The 21056-nt window shown below is 40.9% G+C and overlaps 1 protein-coding gene across 5 annotated transcripts in view; it reads right to left on the bottom strand.

The window, feature by feature from the left end:
- sox5 (SRY-box transcription factor 5) overlaps window positions 1-21056 on the bottom strand; it is a 224903-nt gene that overhangs the window by 30411 nt on the left and 173436 nt on the right. For all 5 annotated transcript variants that reach the window (XM_056455714.1, XM_056455713.1, XM_056455711.1 and 2 more), the window contains 3 exons: window positions 7723-7809; window positions 4136-4308; window positions 2953-3021 (listed from right to left, as the gene is read on the bottom strand). In XM_056455714.1, coding sequence (XP_056311689.1) covers window positions 2953-3021; window positions 4136-4308; window positions 7723-7809 — 329 coding nt within the window. The remainder of the gene's footprint in view (window positions 1-2952; window positions 3022-4135; window positions 4309-7722; window positions 7810-21056) is intronic.

Raw genomic sequence — 21056 nt, 5'->3', positions numbered from 1 at the left:
GTGCACAGGACCTGGTCTAACGCTTCTGTTGTCTTTTTTCTCCTCAACCTTCTTTTTAACTCTCATTCCGTGGGAAAATGGATTTACAATCTCAAGGAGGCACAGGCACTCAGCAAATGAGTATGATTGAGTTAGGAAGTGATCATGCAGTGTTTGACATGTATAAGCTACCGCAGTAGTTCTTTATTAGGTTAGTTTTCCTGAAATGGAGGTTGACTCTAATACATGTTTTACAAGCAGTCACCGGTTTGTGTCGCCATCGTGTCTTAAATTAGTTAGAAAGCTTTAAAAAAAAAAAGCCGACAGCCATGCTTGTTTTGTTTGGTGTGGCTTATGCCATTGTGCTAAATGGCCATAGTTATACATCAAATTAGCCAGCAAAAACATCTCCACATGGGAGGTCTGGCTACCCGCGGTAACTGACACTTTGACAGCAGAGAATCCTCATCTCGGCCCGTGCGCTACGTAGTGGAAATTTTCTAACACCAGTGCGAAGTCCCGCAGAGCCGGAGGAGGTGTGCTGAAAGGAGGCTGCTAATGAGAGAAAAGTGAAGCGGGAAAGTGTTGGAGTACGGCGGAGCTCAGAATGAGGTTGTACCAGTGGGCAGCTCACAGCCACAGCACCCACAGGTTTTTTTCAACATTACACCTGTCGTTAAGCATGGAAATGCATTATATGTATTGCATTTCATGCCTCATGCTTCTGCGTGTGTGCCTCAAGCTTCTCGGCAGGTGTATTCTTTCATCCAAAGAAGCCTGTGTTTCTGGTTGGATAACAGTCAGGAGTCCTGTTAAGGCCCCGTGAGGGGTCCTGAGAGAAGACGCTTTAATAAGAAGGAAAGAGTGTGTAGATGTTACCCCCAAGAGCCTAAAGAAGTGGCCCCACACTGAGAGGTATATATGTGTTAACTGTGTGCATATTTCTGCAGAGAAGTAACTCTTCAAGGAGTTTTCAATGCGCCACAGGAGCAGAATTCCATTGAAACTCAAAAGTCAACATGAAACAGCAATCCGTTTGACTTATTTAATGTGATGCGTATCTGTGTGAACCAATTTTGATGAGGGTAAAAGATGGCAAAAAGGTAATGTCATACATTCATTTTCTTTTCAGCTTAGACCCTTTATTAATCAGGGGTCGCCACAGCGGAATAAACCGCCAACTTATCATGTTTTACGCAGCGGATACGCTTCCAGCCACAACCCAACACTGGGAAGCATCCATACACTTTTGCATTCACACTCATACACTACGGAAAATTTAGCTTATTCAATTCCCCTGTACCGCATGTCTTTAGACTGTGGGGGAAACCGGAGCACCCAGAGGAAACCCACGCCAACACAGGGAGAACATGCAAACTCCACACAGAAATGCCAACTGACCCAGCCAGGGCTCGAAACAGTGACCTTCTTGCTGTGAGGCGATAATGCTACCCACTGCGCCACCGTGATGCCCATTATGTCATCCAATAAATAAATAAAAATAAGGGCGGGAACATGGAAGTTAAATATTTTATTTTATCTTATTTTCCTTTGAACATGGAATTTGGATACTGACCTTAGTAATATCTTGTAAAACTCAGAGTTCAGACATGAAGCAAGTGTTTGCTCAGAGTATGTTAGTGGCCTGTATGCTACACACAAATCAAATGTGTGTGTTTTAGGAGGTGATATTGGGCTAATATATGATTGGCCCATAACAAGGGTCTCCTCCTCTCACCCCCCTCCACTGCCTCCGCGTTGACTGTGAGAAACTATTGTTCCACTGGGCTGAATGGAGAAGTGCTTGTTTGGGAAAAGGTTGCAAAGTCATGGGAAAAAGAAGCTTTGTTTCTCTGAGTGAAGAGTGGGGCTAGAGAAACCCAAGCGGACGTGTTTTGGGGACAGACGCACACACAGCTGCTACTGACACATACACAGACATGAGCTGGGGAGGATTTTGAAATAGACACAGATAATTCTAACATACGCATGTTCAGACTAAGCTGGATAGTATGAACATGCACACACGGAACAACCACAGCTGCAACACACACACACAGCCAGGCACTAAAAAGAATGGCAGGGGTCCAGCGGACGGGACTGATCTGTGTATGCGTGTGTGAATAGTCTCAGTGTGATGTGGCTTCCTGGCCAAAACTGCCGGAGTCCCTCTCAAGGCTAAGTCTCATTTTATCAACCAAATTAGACTCATCTCATCTCCTTTTGCACACAAAGACTTTATTCGCTTCACACCTGCACACACAAAGCAGGCCAGTGTTTCTCTGCCCCATGTATAAGTCAGCTGGGACAAACCCATCAAAAAAGTGTCTGTGTTCAGTTTCCACAAGCTCCCTTACCAGCCAGCAGGACTCTACCCATGTGTTCTTTTAGGCAAAACTATTAATTGAAATATAGCAAGTAGCCGTTGTGTGTTCAGTTTTCTTCCACAGACCTATCGTTTCATCGTTATCATCAGAAGACACTGGTGTTAATTGAATTTTGCCTGATGAATTACAAAGTGACAGTAGCCATTGACTTACATTTTAAGAATCACGTACATCCTGTATGCCCTGAGCTGCAGTAAACCCACAGTAAGTTTTCTAATCTTTAAATATTTTCCAATGAGATGTCATAATGCATTCAGTGTTGCATTCAATTTAATTGTACAGTATTTCAGAGAGCAGCTTCATGATTCTTTGTTCTTGTGTAGTTACATTTTGATTGTTTCAGAAAAAGAACTGCAAGAATGGACAGTAAATATAAGCTCCACTCTTACATTTGTGATTTGATGAGGGGGGGTTGATTGCTGACTGGCGGACTGAAATGTTTGATTGTCATGAAACCCCACAGTCGTGATGACAAGACACTCACATTGTGACAGTTCATAAACATGTGCGCTCAAAAGCATAAGTGCAAACGTGTATACAGGCCTAAAAGTGGACATGCACATACTGTTTATATATAAAGACTCACCTGGATCTGTTGCTGCAGGAGGTTGATTTTGTGTTGTTGCTGCAGAAGTTGCTGCTGTTGTCGTGCAATCTGTGGACAGAACATGTCAAACTGTCAAACATGTCAAACTCTTTTCCAATAATAGAGAACATTATTTGTGTAGATAGGGATAGGGATGAGTGTATTGTTGATGGTAAACTGTTTGAAACTCTTGGGTGTGTTTTTGTATTTCAAACATATTTGCCCAGGAGTGGCGCCTAGTCCTGGAGCGTTGTGTGCGTGTGTATGTGCATGTGTGTGTACAGGGGTGTGTAAGAGTGTGTTAATACAGATCTGTTTTCTTTTGTAAAACTAAGCTCCCCAGAAGCAACTATGCACACAACAAAGCTGAAGCACTCTCTTCTGTATGCAAACACCTTTAGTCTCCTGCTTGTGTGCTGGAGGGGACCTAAATGTTTCTCATACACTTACAAGCGGGATGGAGAGAACAGAAGGTTTCTGTATGAATTTGGTTCAAAGTGGAGAATCTTACACACCATACATTTCCTAAATATATGCAAACACACATCTCCCCCCAACCATATCCTTAAACATAACCCTCCCTAAAATATTATACAGATTTACATTTTCAAAATATTTAAATCTGGGTTATTTCTGAGCCATTTTCTTCATGGGGACCAAAAGAGGAAATATTTCTAAAAAATAAGGTTTAAGGTCCCCGTAATGTATTAAATACCAGCATTAGATGCACAGATAACATTGGTCTGTGTTCTGTACTCTGACTTAAAAATTACTATAGAGGTCAAGAGAATCCAGAACCTATCATGAGGAGTCAACTTTAAAAATGTCTGTTACTTTTAAGACAAGTTTCAGATTAATTTTCTTTCTGTCCTTTTAACAGTAAAATGCATTGCTAAGTGACGTATTTACAGAACACGTTCTTACTTGCCTATCAGAACCCAATTGTTGGTTTATACTTCGCTAAGTGGAACAGGATTTTCGACCACTGAGACTTCATTGGGCGCAACACCAAGCCTTTTGTTTTATTGCATTGTGCTTGGTTAATGCCTATATATTACATAAATACAATCAGCCTACCTTACCTTCTGGACATTGTTATTTGGCTTCATTGGAAAAAGTTTGTATAAAATTGAATATAACTAGTGAGACATGCGCATGACGAACATGGTAAATATTTGCTGACCTGGTCCTGTTGCTGTTTTGCTAACTCCATTTGCTGGCGTTGTTTTTCAATCTGTGAAGCGGCCAGTTTCTTCTGCTCCTCGTGGGCAGCCAGTAACTGCTCTCGGAGACTGCTGAGCTGCGTGATCATCCCCATCAACTGCCGCTCTTTCTCCGCCAGGCTGTCCGGGGTGCCTGCAAGGGTTAAAGGACACAGGCCGCAGGTCAAAGAGCTAGTCCAGGAAGCATTGTGGCCAGATGTGCTCCTCCCGAGATGTGCTATCACCCTGATGTTTACCTAGCCTTCGCTACACATTTAGCATGAGCTGACCTCCGACCTCGAACTAAAGCTGAGAACGCTCTGACATACGAGCAGCCCCAGAGCAGACTGCAGGAGGGGAAGACTAAATCACTCAACAGGATGTCGTTGCACTGTGGTATTACCCCAGACTACCACCAATCAAAAATTGTGTGTGTGTTTGAGTGCACTAAACCCCTAAAGCGTTCAAATGTCCAAATGAGCACGCCTGTTAATGAGTTCATATGTGTGCAATTGTGTGTCTGAGGTCATATATCTGTGCTAAAACACACACACACAGACACACGTCTGCAAGGCCCCACAATCACCCATTGTTCTCGGTCTCTACCTTCTGAGGGGCCACATTCCACACCAGGGAAAAACAGATGATGAAGAAAGCTAGAGAAAGAAGGGAGTCATAGCAGCTGACCTGACCCTTTGCCCTGGCAGGAAGGTGAGAGTAGGCTCCATTTGTAACCCCTTCACAAACACACACACACAGACTCAACAATGCACAATAAAGGCAACTGTCACAGTTGGCCAGTTGGAAAAATAAACCTGCAGCTCCCTTTAACAGCTCCCAGACTGGGCTTTCACAAGAGGGTGTGCATGTGAGCCGGCCTGGGACAAGGGAGGGCCTTGTGTGAAAAGTGACGAGTCTTCCAGAGAAAGAAGGCATCAAAGCGATCTTTCTTTCCTGCTTTCTTTCGGAGACCCTGTTGCTCATACTAGGACTGGATCTCAATGGTTTAAATAGATATGTTTATTGATATATTTTTAGTATTTAATACTATAAAAATTCTTTAAACTTGATGCTTTGAAGGTTCATTTAGATATTATCATCAAAAGTGTCATGCAAATAATTTCTTGTTTCTTGTTTGGGCTAACAGAAAAAAAAGATTTTTATTATTGTCAACCCTAGTTAGAATACATTAATAATAAAAATAGTTCCTTACATTTATATAGGTGTATTATAAGTGTATTTTATATTATACACTTTTTTGGTCACTCAAAGCGCTTTACACATTTTTTGGTGGTGGTGGTGGGGGGGGGGGGGGGGTGGATCACCTCATCCACCAGTGTGCAGCATCCATCTGGATGACGCGATGGCAGCCATATTGCCCCAGACCGCACACCACACACCAGCTGATTGGTGGAGAGGAGACAGAGTAATATGGGGATGGTTAGGAGGCCGTAATAGACAGTGGGCAAATTCTTTGAAGTACATCTTGAGATTTTAACGACCACAGAGTCAGAAACTTTATTTAACATCTCATCCGAAATACTGGGGCGTTAGAACCCACACAGACCACAGGTTGAGCAGCCCCTGCTGGTCTCACTAACACCACTTCCGGCAGCAACCTAGCTTTCTCTTGTGGTCTTCCATGCAGGTACTGACGAAGCGCAGCCCTGCTTAGCCTCAGTGGGCGACCACATGAAAGTTGCAGAGAGCTAGCTGCCGACTAATTACACATTAACATATTACACTTTAATTACACATTTAAATGATGTATTGTGACCCCTGTGCTCGGTCCAGATTTTTTTGACCACATGGATGAACCCTAAAGAATCCATTGAGAATGCATCTTAGCATTGTTATTGGACATGCCCCTAAAACAACTAGTCAGACAAACTACCAACTAGATTCAATAAGATGCTTTGTGCGTCCCAAACTCAGTAAGACTCTCAGTAAGATTCACTTACTAAACCGAACCTTTGACATAATATACTCTGGATGCACTAAGACTAGGGTTGACAGAAGGTGTTTATACACACACATAAGAAAACAGACCAGCCTCATCAATCACAACCGAAGGCTTTTTACCTCGGCTACTGAAAGTTCAGCTTTGGATCAATAAGTGGTTTCCTCTCTCTCTAAACATCCTAAGGCTGCCTTTACTGACTTGCCTCATGTCACAAACCACAGTAATTAACCAATTTGTAACAATGTAATACCTGTCAAGCAGCTCTCACTGCTAATTAATGACTGGGCTTAAAAGATAAATCCCTAAAGCAGCACAGTGCTGTGTTACATGAGGGAGAGGAGGAGAGAAAGAGCTTAGCCCGAGGCTCTTATTGTCCATTACCACTATTCATTCCATCTTTCTTCTCTCTTTCAATCTTTTTCGTTCTGTAATCATCTCCTGTGTGGTTAATGTAGGCTGTTGATTACTGTATACTACTTTTAGTTGACTTTTTAAAGTACAGTTTTCTATTAAAATAATAGATCTCATCTTTAATGTCTGTCAGTACAGCGCTTCATTCAGTACATAAACATTCATTATATATATGTTCGTATCACCATATCAGGGAATATATCTACATCTTGTAATGAATTTGCTTTCAGCAATGACATTTTATAAACATTTTTGTGCTTGATTGTTTCTAACTGGAGTGACAGTTATCGTCATTTGTAATGCTAACAATGACACATCCTTCTACCAAATCACAATCCCAAAGAAAATGTAATTAACAAAATGATCCAACGGCCATGAAATTTGTTCCTGATTGGCTATAATGTGTAGACTTTTGCTTGTTTGCTATCAGGACTATTTTAAAAACCTTGTTTACTTCACATAATTCAAAATGACATGCTCATACACTTTTGTGTGCCTGCTCTTATCTTAAAGGGTACACACACACACACAGAGAGAGAGGGCAGTGTGGGGAAGGCCCTCTGCAACCACTAGTCATTGGTGGTCGTGGCAGGGATGCTCTCTTGCTGAAATGTCATCACAGTGGGGTTACCGCACCGACAGCTTGATCAATGGCGTTCCCTTTTGTGCTCCAGGAGTGTGAACAAGCTTCATTTGATTAAATATTTCTGAGCCACTTAATGAAGTACATTTACTCCCGAGTTAGCCTCATGAACACGCTGCAAGCGCAAGGAAGGTGTATGGAGGCTTGTTAAAGTGACAGTGGAGAGTGTTATCGCTACAGCTGAGTGACCTAACAGGATGTATCATTAACCGTGCTAACATGAGCGAGGCTGTTGCTTAGCAAGTCACCCCAGCAGATCATTAACTGGGGCAGACGAAGAGGGTAGCACTACGTGGATTTGCATAACTGCGCTCTCTGATTGCTTGAAGATGTCTACGGTGACATTTTATGCATATACTTAAAACTATGATCATACTGTAGGTTCAACTTGAAACACAAGCCAAAAAAGCAGCTCTTCTGATCAAATTGTTGATTGAAATGGTATGATTGCTTCGGTTTCGTACCATTAAAAAGATAAGCAACAGATATATCAGTGGCAGAACACAAACATGCATAAGCTCAGAGGTCACATGAACAAGTTTTTGGTTTACCTTTGATCTCTCCAAAGTTGCCAGAACCCATGGCCAATAGCTTGTCCTTCCAGTCTTTAGACAACAGCCTCTCAATACTGGGGGCCTCTGGAGGGGAGAGAGACAGAAAGAGAGAGAATTACCACAGGCAGGCAACATCACAATATAGCTCATTTAAAGTCCATTTGCTGTAATAAAGGCCCGTCTCTCTAATGGCACCAACAGTAGGGCAGGAGGAAGAGAGGATGGAGAGAGAGAAGGAGAGAGAAAGACAGAGAGAGGGAGAGTTGAGCGGCTTCCTCACCTGCTGTTAGCCAATCATTAGCCCTATGCTCCAGCTAACACAAAGAGGCTCTTAATGCACCGGGTACAATGGACACATTATCGAGGCTGTGCGCTTTGTTTTTCTAATACACCCCGCAGACCCGCTAACCCCTCCACCCTACACGCTAATTACTAACCTGCCAAGGACGGACGTCTCAAACCAGAGAGAGAGAGGGAGAGAGAGGAAAATTACAACAACTCTCAACACCCCCCTGTATTCTAATACACACACACAAACACACTAGTACCTGCATCACTATCACAACAATTAACTGTGATATGAAACAAAATGAGAGGCAGAGAGAGACACAAAGAGAAATACAAGGTGTGTGTTTGTGGTAAATGACAGCAGTCTGTATTTTAGTGGCCTGGGAAACTACACAAACACACACACACACACATACTCACAAACTTTGTTTAGTTGTGATTTCCTTTATGTTTTATTTTTATCCTGTTTTTCATTTAACATCCTGTTGCTCAAATAGTAAAATATGATGCTTGCAAATATAAGTTCATGGGCTCCTTTCCACATTCATTTATGATAAACTACCTTCTGTAATCTTTTTTATTCATATTTACATCTTAATAGTTAAATTAAGGGCATTAAAATGTATAAAAATACACACAAACTTCACATACAATTGCGCTTTTCTTTTTCATTTGTTTTTATTATTATTTGTTGCCATTTTGCATGTTATAGCTCAAATAGTTAAGCAGGTGCAAGGTCATGTATTTGAACCCCATTTCATTTCATGTGATAGTTTCTTTCAATTTTTGATGTATTTCATCAGATTCACACCTTAATCACGTAACCTGGTGGAATATACAAATTCACACTAATCAAAAAAACACGTACACAGGCAGACACACAAGCTTTACATTCCATTGCAATTCAATTCCTTTCTGTAGATTTTTACAAATATTTTCTTGTCATTCTGCATGCATTCAACTGCCTCAGCTTCATGTCTAAATCTTAATCAGTAAATCCTACAGTAGAAAAAGCAGAAATGCACATACAATTGAACTATATATTCAATAGTAATTTTATATTTCTTTCTGTTCAATCATCATTCATTCTTTTCATTCTTTTAGCTCATAATAAATCATGACATTTGCAACTTGAAGGTCATGGACTCAATTCCATATAACTTTTTATAATAAACTTGTAAAAACATCTCATTCAAAATTTAATATTTAAAATCTCCCAACAGCAAAAAATTTAAAAATAAATAATAATAATATCCACACATGCTTAAACACGTCTACATTAATGTAAAAACACCAGGTGGCACCATTACCAATTGAGCTGGAGATCACTGAGCACTAACCTGTGTCTTTGCGACTGATAGACTGTACGGGCCTCAGGTAGGTGGCACACACTTGTACACTCAAAGACTAGCAGAAGAAGACTTTCCAAGTATTTAAAGTCTGATTAATAGTCAAACTTCTTCAGTGGCACATCTGCAATTCAAAGTTTGACTTTTGTCTTGCCTCTCTGGATTATGTAAATCTCCCCAATGTTTCTGATCTTGTTTCTGGACTTCAAAGTTTGACAGTTTCGGGCTTGTAACAAACACAGTCTTTGGTTTGTGGACACACTCCTTCACCACTTAGCCAATCACCTTCAGTGCTGCTGTTTCTACTGACAGCTGTCTCACTGTCACCCCAACAGGTGTTATTAGGCCTCAGCCCGCTCTCTCTCTCCTCTATTCTGGCATCTGTGCGTAACAATGACAGAGGCTTTTAAGCCCGAGAGCTTTGACAAGCGAAAGGTTTCAACAAATGGCCACTCCGTCTATCCCCCCTGCCTGTTCTCTCTCGCTCTCTATCTCAGTATGTCACTTTCTCCCTCTCTCTCACCACGGCACTGTAATAGTTATTATTTTTATTTATTAACATGGCCGCTATTGTCCCTGCTGACAGCTCCTTCACTTTAACTATTAATAAAAATAGAAAGCCCTCTTTTATGTGACAGCCCGCAGCGGGGATCTGTGCAATCGTTTACTGCAAAATGGACAGAGAAGGGAAGCAGATATGCTGATGTATCTGTCTTTTGTGGCAGCTCCCGTCTTGATCTCGTTCTTCATCCTCTCTTATGGTTTGGGAAGAAAAGGACTGTTGCGGTGGTGCCCTTTTGTGAGGGCCTTTGATAGAAGCACCTCTCAGTTTAGCATGTGAGGCTGCTTCTAGATTTTCAAAATGAAATGAGACACATGCTGGAAAATCACAATTGAGAACTTTGAAATATCTCTATTGTTACTACTACATACAATAAAAGTGAGGTTAAACAGAATAAATTGAGACTTTTATAGTTTATCAATAAAAAATACTTCAATAATCTTAAAAAATTTGCTTAAGAGTTTCAGAATTCTCAATCAAAGATCAATGCTGACCGTAGTAAATTAGTAACAAATTGCTTATATCAGTTATCTCTCCTAAATAAAGTTAATACTCAAAATTAATAATATCTAAAAGTTTTAAATACAGTGTTTTCTTAGTAAATGCATTAAAATGTGTAAATATACATATAAGAGAGGCAGAATGAAATTAAGAAACATTTGGGACTGGTCCCGTTAGTATACTCCCAATACAGCAGCACAGCTTTTCTGCATTAACGCTAAGGGGTTTAGTTTGTGGCAGCTGGGTGGAACCCTGCGTATGCGCCCTTACGAGGTGGGGAGCACATTTTTGGTGGGACTAGCACAGCCTGAGGGGAACAGCAGAAAGAGAACAGTGTGACTGTTGGAAAAACACACAAAAAGGGGGTCTTTGAGAGATAGAGTGTGTGTGCAAAGATTTTTCAATTAAACATAACGTGATTGAAAGAGAATGTCTGTAACAATCACAGAAAGCATTAATTCCTTGTAATGACACTATCGGAGGGAGCCAAACTTTGAATATAATATATTTATTACAATAAAATTAATAATAATAAAATGTTAGAAGAGATGTGTTAAGGAAGGAGTGAAAATCGGACATTTTTATGATCAGTGCGCATTTGTTTTGTATGATAACTGGACCCAATTTTAAAAACTCCTGGAACAACCATACTAATCCATCCCTACTCATACATCTCTATTTGTGTCGAGAACAGGATGTTCAGCAGACAGATCTGACAAACAAGCACGTCAGCTGCACACACTCATCTTTTAAGCGAATATGAGATCACAAACTCAACACACCAGCCATGCCAACATGGGAGAGGAAAAGTTAATCTGACAATAATAGGTGAATTATGGTGCATTATTAAAGTTCAGTGGCTCCAGAGGACTCCAGCAGCTGGGCAGAACCAAAGCCAAGATGTCCAGCCACCTGGCCCAGAAGCGTGGAAGAACCACTCAAGATGTGCCACCACTATGCACACTTTTAATCTTCACGCACCCTGATCCAACTTAGGGCGGCCCAGGCTCCATACTTCACAAACAATTTCATCACCCTTTCTCTGTTTCTCTATGCCTCATCATTGCGATGCTATTTTTTGCCCAAAACGTTCTGACTCAGCCCGGCCAACTCCATTTTTCCAATTATCTCATATTTGCAAAGCCAATGAGATGTTTTGTTCGGAAAATAAAGAGGGGGCGGGGGTTGGTTTTGGAGGAGTGGAGAAAAGCGGGGAGACGGAGGGGGAATGAGACAAGGAGAGCCAGGCCCACGGTGGACAACAAAAGGGCCAGTGTCCCAGCGCCAGCTTCACGCGGGTGGGGAGGGCTCACAGGAAAGGCCCTGGCTCGGGCCCGGCCCAGCACGCAGCACCAGAACAGGCTCCACATTGACTGCTCTTGGCAAAAAGCAACACGCTGCAGCAGCTCCCAGTCGCCACAGAGGTCAGGATTGAATAACCAATTATACAAGCACCCAGCTAGTTTATCTAAGGTTGGAGAAAGGACCATCACACACTTTCAGTTCAGTGCGGTATATATGGCCATCGTGAGACGCACACACACGGGACTCCAGCTGCGCTTAGATCTTTGTGAAGAGTGAATACAAACACACAGATGGATTTCAATCACAAAACTAGTAATTAATTACTGCCTTTGTGACTAAAATATTGTAATCAATTAATGCAGTCTAGATCAGTATTCATTTAGGGTGTCGAGTTTAAAAAAAAAAGTTCATGAGATTTTAAAAAGGGAACAGCAGAAGTTCGATACAGAAACAAACACGCTGTGCAAACTCCGCTCCTGAATTCCCCTGTCAAATGAAAAGATGATTATAATCACCCTTGATGATCAATTTATGTACGGCTGTTATTTGCCCAGAGACTGTGTTGAAAATTCTTTCTAAAGGACGTTCAAACATCGGCGCTCGCTCATGTTTTCTCCCAGTGCAGTAGACACTGCGAGACTGTGAGTTTAGAAACGCACTGAGAAAGAAAGAAAAAAAAAAACATTGGACCAAATCTCTCATCAAAAGCCGCCATTCAAGCTAAAAGTCCCAATTATGTGTGCCGATGGAGGAAAAGGCAACGCTTAGCAACACTCTGTACAAACATTCACACACACACACACGGAGAAAGTCCTCTTTCTTCTTTTCCCTCAAAAAACACTCCTGCCTCAGAGAGGTGGCACAAGCAGAAAGGAAAAGGGAAACATGGAGGGACAGAGTGCGATGGAGTGAGATAAGGTGAGAGTTTAGAGGCTCTGTGAAGTTGTAACGTGTAAAGCATGTGGAGTCAATGGAAAGAGCAGAGCTGAAGTTAAAGGTCAGGATGTTAAACAGCCTTTACATTCAAGAGCAGTCACCAGGGCAACAGGCGCAATTTTCTAATACAAAATATTAAATGAAAAACACAGCGCCTAAAAAACCCTTACTCTCCATCTGTACTGGGGTTTTTTGGACAGTAAAAAAAGATTCTTTTTCTTGAAACAATGACATCATAGGTAAACAGAACTATATATAGTTGTTCCTCAGTTTAGTTTGTCAAAGTCAAAACTTCATTAATGACATTCAAGCAGAACATTATTTGTGTGTAAATTGTTTGTGAAACCATTTGTGCATGAACTGTCCCACTGAATTTGCATTAATATGGTTTACAAACAACTTATAGAAACGTGACATTGAATATTTGATTGAATTTAATAACATGCAGATGTCCTCAGGCGCTACAAAGTGTGCTCTTCAGCTCTAGTCTTCACTTAGATGACGATAAATTAATTTTCCATAAATTAATAGAAAATAATTCCCAACTAAAGTTGCAGGGTGAGATTTACAAATTGAAAAAGTCGTTTATCTCTGACGGAATTGTGCCCTTCACATATCTGCAATCCTTCTCTGACAGATGGTGTTGTGGGTGCTTATGTCCAATTTGATTTGAACCAAAACTCCCGCCAAATTTATTCTGGCACCTCTCGCGCAGTGCCAAATTTACACTGCCAGATTGAAATAACTGCGTGGAGGGCATGACATTGTGAAGAAGAATGTGAGCAAAACCATCACGATGTGTGAGAAAGTCTGAGAAAATTAAGACGTTCTCTGAGGACGTCCAAGACTTCAAATCTGGCTGGCGTACATCTGAGTATCAGCCATGCTACTGATACGCACACACACAAGCATTCGCTGGTATATGCGATTGTACATACATGTAGAAATTAATGAACGTACACTCATGCAGCCACACAAGCCATTGCATATGTGGGCTACTGTTACTGTATGAGCTCTGCTTTCTAATAGCGGCTATGTGAGTTAGCCTGATTAGGATGACATAATAAACCAAAATATAACTAATTGCATGTAATTTTACATCTGAAATACCGTATACAATCAGGGCCTTGTATTGCCATTTTAATAACTGAACTTTTCTAACTGGCAAAATAGGAGACTGGACATTCTGCTTAATATCTTGTTTTTTGATCCATATGCAAAGCCATATGCATTAGAAATAACATAAAGGGGCCTAGATTTTTCATTTTTGAGTATTCCTTTATTAGCGGATCATCTGTGTTACGAACAGATTCCAACAACAGTGAAATTTCTTGTGCTGTGGTGTGTCAGAAGAAAGGCTAAGGCTGGGCTCAGGGCTCCCCTCTCCTCCAAGCACACACATTTCTCTTGTCAAAGGCATCCTGTTAAAGTAGGCCAGGGCATATTTGTGCTTCCTCCGTGTGCTCTATAATGGAAAATGACACTTTCAATCTGTCTCGTGGCAATAACCCCTCTTCAGCGTGTCTCGCGCGCAGCCCAGTCAGCAGAGAGCTGTCATAGCCCCGGGGCCCTGCCGCCACCCGCTTTCATTACATCACTTTAAAATGACAACAAAAGAATACAACGTGTTCGTCTGAGTCTCTGATGCATTAACTGCGGGACAGCAGGAAAAAAGGAAAAACCTTAGGACTGAGGCAACACGCACATGCATACGGTTGCAAACACTTGCTCTTGTAAAGTCGGTGTCACATGAACCATGGACTGAAACGTATTGACAAGCACAGTCGAAAATAAACAAATAAGCAACAAAATAAATATATAAACATTGTCAAAGCGCACAACAGAGGCCGCAGTGTCTGTTAAAATCACAATTGTTGTATGTCACGTTGAAGTGTACTATGGCGTTCAGAAAGCAGCTGTCACAGGCCTGTCAAACACGGGCAGAATATGCTGACATGATAATGCTGCTTTGCATTTTGAAGGCAAATAAAAATACAAAGAACAAAACAAAACAAGACAAGCCCACTCAGAAATCTCCATTTAACCTCTTGTCATAACAAACTGCCCAGGAAGATGAAAACTGTTATTATGTATTTTACAATCTGCTTCGTCTGTCTTCACATTGTTTTTCATTTTCTGAGTTGGTGTGATGGACACCTTTTGGATGAGGCATAAACATAGGGTTATCAATAAACAAAATCTCTTTGAAAAAAAGGTTTGACCCGTGCAAACAGGAAGTAGAGAATTTAAAAGCATGTATTCCCCCCGAACACATTCCAGATTTACACTGGATTTAATTGTTGCTGTTGTCTCTATGTGCCTGGGGCGGTCAAAACGCTCTAACTATAAGAATGGTCAGCATTGTGTGGGCTCCATTGCTCCCAGATATTGGTAGCCATGTGAGAGCCATTAGGTGATTGTTAACAGCTCCTAAGAAGCTGCCCATGCCGGGTAAAGCCAGTTAGATCCCTGCACCCACCACTCCGCACATCCTCCATCTCTATTCCTGCTTTCTCTTCAAATGCAGGACAGGAAGAAGGGAGGTGGACAAGAAGGGGGATAGTGGTGAATTCACAAGCTTTCAAGTTTCAGTTTAGATTACTTGATAAATTTAGTCATGGGAATGGCTTCCCACTTATAAGATATATAGCATTTCTGTTGGGTTGTCACCAACAGGGGTATGGGACAGTCTGTTTCATCTTAATAAGTTTATCTAAACCCTTACTGTGCTGATTTGTACAGTGCTTTCATAATAATGTTAACCTATTAAATGCATTGGAATGCAGCACTGTAGAGGTCATCAGTAGCTAAAAATAAACATTTTTTCCATAATCATAATGGAAATTAAAGTAAAATTTTGTTTGTTTTCTATAGCAATTATGCTTTAATAACAGTTTTACAGATTTTTTTATATATAATAAGGCCCATTTACTGAACATACAGGGATAGTTCAACCAACAAATTAAAATTCAACCATTATTAATTCTTCTGTCTTGTTCTAAACCTATATCAGTTTCTGATAGAATCAACAGAATATTGGTAACCTGACAGTTGATGGTACTCTTTGACTTATAGTATAGACTTATAGTTATACTTACTGTATAGTATTTTTCAACATATAGAAGTCATTGGATATTGTCAACCATTTCATTACCAACATTCTAGCAAATTTCAACAAAAGAAATAAACTCATTCTGGTTTGGAACAACATGAGGGTAAGCATTTTTTCGTTTTTTGGGGATGAGCTATTCCTTTAAGAGTCTGAATTTACAATAATATAGGGCTGTTTTTTGAAACCGTTTGAAACCGAGTTGCTTTATTTTGAAAGCAATATTAGCAATATAAAAAATATTTTTTGTAAGTAACAAAAGCAACAATGGCTGGGTCCTTGAGCAATTCTGATGGGCCTGTGTGCAGACACAATACAAAATAGGGTTTGAAAACTACTATAATGCAGCAAAGAAAAAAGGTTTATCTGAGTGGGGTTAAATCCAGGGCCTCCCTCTGTTCTACTGCCACTGTGTGCACACTGGGGTCCAAAGTCCCTGAAATGTCACAAGCCTGTAAGCAAATATTCCAAACACATGGCAAACTATACATTCTGTTGTGCAAGAGCGCTCATTTGTGCTTTGCGTTCCATCTATCTCTTTGTGAGAACAGCCTTATGAGGAGATTAGCACATGGCCTGACCCTCTGAAGTAGAATTCATCACTTAAAAACACTGAAAACCTGACACACTTAGGTTTGAGCGCTGGCCCTAAATGAAGCTAATGAATCCTATGTCTCACACACCTGAAGTATATTTATTTATTTATTTATTTATTTATTTATTTTTAAACAAAAGTATTCCCTCTCGACTGGCACTGCACAAAGGGAAGACAGGGCAAAAAACAAAAAGCCCAAGTTTCGGAACATTCCCTCCATCATCCATTTATCATCCACCAGTAATTAACCCACTGCGTTTTTTTTGTGCTCTTGGCATTAAAAAGAAACAAACAGATATTTAAATGTGCGAGAAAGATTTGCCAGAATGTGTAACCTGTGTCTAACTGAGGGGTATGTGAATCCGGATGAAAGAAAAAGAGGTTGAAAGAGATCCAAGGGAATGACAGGAACAACACTCTCTGAAATGCAGCACCTCTGAGGAGAGAAGGGCGAGAAGAGGTGAAAAATAGAGAAGAAGAGGATTAGTTTTCAAATTAAAACATTTAAAACCTCTTTAAAGTACTTAACAATATTGTTTTATTAAAAAGACTATTACTATTTGAAATATTTCTTCATTTAGATAAAATATATGTGTGGACGTTTGGATGGCTACAAATCTACAATATTATTATGTAAAATAATATCTAAATATATCAGACTTTATGGCTAGATAAAAAACCTCATTAGGCAATCTAACCTGTCTAAAAAGCTTGTTGTGAACACTGCTTTTAAATGGTTTATCAGTTTTTTTAATGCTTTATGTAAAAAACAATGCTTTAATATTTATATTAAATTTAATTGATGTGCTGAGGCGTTTCCTTTGTGCCTATGTGTCTGTAAGTACGTGCGTGCGCAGATCGCTTTGTGGCCGTGACAATGGGCCAGGGAACAGACGGTGAGAGTGTGTGTATGTCATCAGCGACTGCCGTAGACTGGCGGAGTGTGTCAGATCCAGCCTAAAATGACTAGCAGCTGGGGGTGACAGTTGTTTTAACAGCTGAGCTGACAGGATTAATTCAAATGCACTGAAATCAAAAAGTGGAGAACACCTGTTCAGTCTTCCAGCGGTCCCCACGTCCAGGCAGGGGATCAGACCCGGGCGTGCAGCCAGGCTAGAGCTCTCTCTCCTGGAGAAGTGCACTGGGTGCTCTGCCACCATGGGACAGGAGTAGGGGCGGAGGGAGGGATCAAGAAAAAAAATACAGTGGCGAAATAGGAAGGAGTCCAAGTGCAAAGGAAGGCAGAGAGAAAGACAGACATGAAGGGAAACAGGGAGTACAGGGATCCGCCTTGCTTATTTCTGAACATCTGGCTCAAATAAAAGGCCTATTTTCTGGCAGGCCGAAGGGTGCTGACCTAGGGCCGCTCAGCGGAGACAGATTGCTTCATTTCAAAGTTTGCTGCTGACCGCAGGACTGCTGGGGTTAATTCTGAGCTTCCCTCATGTGTTCAAAGACCCCCTACTGGAGCTTCATTCACTTACTGGTGTCCACTACTGACCCCCAGTCCACAAGCTCAAAACCAGGAAGTAGAGCAGCTACATATAGTGTGCAGTGTGTGATGGAGAGACATTAATAGAGTGTGTCTTGTGTTTATAGTTAGTTAACATTGCATTAAGGCCCAAAACAAGTACATTAATGCATATGATATTGGTTCTGCAAACTTAGGTTAAACTACAGCTAAAATGCATCATATTTTATAATATGAAACAAAGTGATGATGTGTTCTTCGCATTGCCACAAGGTAAGTAATAGCAGGAATTAGCATGAAGGGCATGGCCAGTTTTTCCAGGGGGTAAGGGGAAGAAGGTGTATTGGGTGAATTATGTGTATACAATGCCCAGTGCATGCTTGAGCACTGCTAAGAGTGTATGTGTACAAAACAGGTCTGTGCACTTGTTTTTGCCAATAAAGTTTGCATGCTTGTTTTTGGCATAAATTCAAACACCTGTACAGAAAATAACATCCCTATCTCTGTGTTTACCTTTACCAAAGACTGTATGAGTGGGTTTGTGCATGCTCTATATGTGTGTTTGTAAGAGTGTGTACACACCCCCCGACATTTGGCCCATGCACATCCACTGTTTGTCCTAATCTACTGCAACCCAAGCAAATACACCTAAATCTGCTTTGTAATTTACTTTACATATCCCCTTTAACCCAACTGAGGCTCAAGCGAGAGTGTGTATGTTTGTTAGAAAAGGAGAGAATGGATTTAGATTTGTGTAATGGATATGAGGAAGGGATTTGCGAGTTGATGCAAGCCATGTGAAAGGCCTCTAACGCCGCATCAAAATAACCAAAAACCACTGACCCACAATTACCCACAATACAACAGCACACCAAAGTGGTTCGACCATACACACATGCCTTCTATTGCAATATTTCCTCTTAACTCGAGTCCCTTCACAGAAATCACACACGCACACACACACACAGCGTTTCAGAAATCAGCACTGCAATTGAGGAAAAAAAAACAAACACCATGATGGACTCTAACGCATAGGAGATCCACTAAAGCATGATCAAAGAGAGGGGGAGAGTGATATTTTATGGAGTGCGCTCAGTTTTTAAAAGTTGCAATGAATATTCATGGGATATTGTATTCCATTATTTAGCATTAGCTTCAAAAATGCCAACACACACAAAATAAAATTAGCATGTTAATAGATATGGGTGTGCTCTGCAAATTAGCATAAGAATCACACAACTGCTCAATGTCTGAAAGCTTTATAGGTTTAACAGCTAAACAAATGGTGAAGAACTTACTTTATTTGTGCGAACTGATTATTTTCCAGGGGCCTGTCTCTTCGAAGCGATTGAGTGTGCATAAGCATACACAGAAGTTCTTAAATGTCTCGCGAAACCAGTCATCTTCTACATATCTTCATAAGGAATATTCATATTATGCAATTCACACGCACATCATTAAATACAGCCAGGCAAACAGAGCTGCTAATATATGGATTCCTCATGTTCAGACCCTGTATTCAGCTATCAAGACTCAGGAGCATTTCCAATTCATGAACGTCAATGACGGCTGTGTGCAACTGTCCAAGTCTGGAGCCACAATGGTGTGGCTATGGAACAGTCAGCTTTATAATGGCCCTGCTATGGAGCCACAGTCTAATTCATGAACCTCCGGCTTTTGTGCCTTTCTTAATGCCACACCAGGAGGTCAATAACAAAACTTTAGACACACAATCACAATCGCACACACACACAGAAGTAATGCACAAAGACATCCATCTCCAAGTCTCTAATCCGAAGCCCACACTTAAAGGAAAAAAGACCACAGTGCGTTTATGTCAAAAGCTCTAAATGCGTGCGTCCTCAGACAGCTTTTCCCATCCAGTAAGCAGCATTCAGCTCTAATATCACCTATCCAGTGAGAAGGCTCATCCCTATTGATTGTCTTGTGCAAGGCAGCAGAAGAATACAAACTGAAAGGCAGACCCAAACAATTCAATACAACTGACTTGAATGTGCCTTTCATACGCTGGAACAATGGCACGCTCACAATAGGGCCCCGTTAACTCTCATGTCTTCAGCTGTTTTGCCAACCTCAAAGGAAAGTACACTGACTTGGATTCAGCTGGAGACAAATAAACAGGCATGCAATCGTCTACTCAGAAAAAAGGAGGCATCTTGTGCTTTTCCCAGTAAAGAGTGACAGCGCTCCTGAGAAAAACTCTAGCGTTGATAATGGCTGAGAGTCAGAATAGCTGGTGTTTTGTTGTGCTAGATTCTGTAGTTCGAAGCAAAACTTCATTCAGAAAGGCGTCTGTTTGTCTATCAAGTTGGATTGCATCATCTTTAAATAGATCTCCACAGAGGAAAAGTTGAGTGCTCAAAGATTGCTCTTTGAGAGCTCGGATTTGAGATGTTTCTCCTACAAACAAAAAAAGTAACCACTGATATACGAGTTTTAAAGGTATTTAAGAAAATTTGAAGGCTATATTTGAGAACAAACATTTTAAAATCAATATTGAAAGAAACTTCTGAGAAACAGGACATTCATCTGAAATATTAACCTCTATGGCTCCATATTTTATTTTTGTTGTTGACTATTTTCTGTTTTTCTGTCCTTGGTCTTTAACTCATTTTTTAGAGTGTGAGGGGAAGATAATGACAAACAACTCCAGTGAAAACCTTCCTCCTAATGTTAATTTATACATCTAACTAATTACTACCAAATGCTGGAAATTGCATATGGAAGTTGTTCTCTCTCCCACGCTCTGCCTCTTCGCTCACAGACGCTCTCAGTGCTCGTAGCGTGCCCTCCTCGCACTCTGTGTGCCTCAATTTGTCTCTATATGGCTGCATATGCAAGACCTTTGGTAGTTTTTCTTGTTCGATCTGTTTGATAATGCTTTATACAGCATCCCAAGAAACTGCTAAAGAACCCAACTGTGCATAACTGTGTTTACTCAAACACACTTGTGTGTTTTGGATCGTTTATAATATGTGTGTGTGTGTATGTGTGAGAAAGCTCTCAGCAGCAGCAGTTGTATAGCAGATTAGCAGACCCTGGGGAGATATAGACAGAGATCCACTGCTGAACAGCTTCAGAGCTCTTCTACCCTTTTCGTCTTCATAGAGAAGTGTATCCGCCCTTCTTATTCTCTCTCATTGAGGGGTATAGATGCGTGAGCCCTGGGCTAACAATGACAGGGCCTAAGTGCT

The sequence above is a fragment of the Danio aesculapii genome, chromosome 4 (assembly GCF_903798145.1).
Source record: "Danio aesculapii chromosome 4, fDanAes4.1, whole genome shotgun sequence".
Classification (NCBI taxonomy): domain Eukaryota; kingdom Metazoa; phylum Chordata; class Actinopteri; order Cypriniformes; family Danionidae; genus Danio; species Danio aesculapii.
The sequence above is the reverse complement of the archived record's forward strand: the minus strand, read 5'-3'. Positions and strand labels throughout refer to the sequence as shown.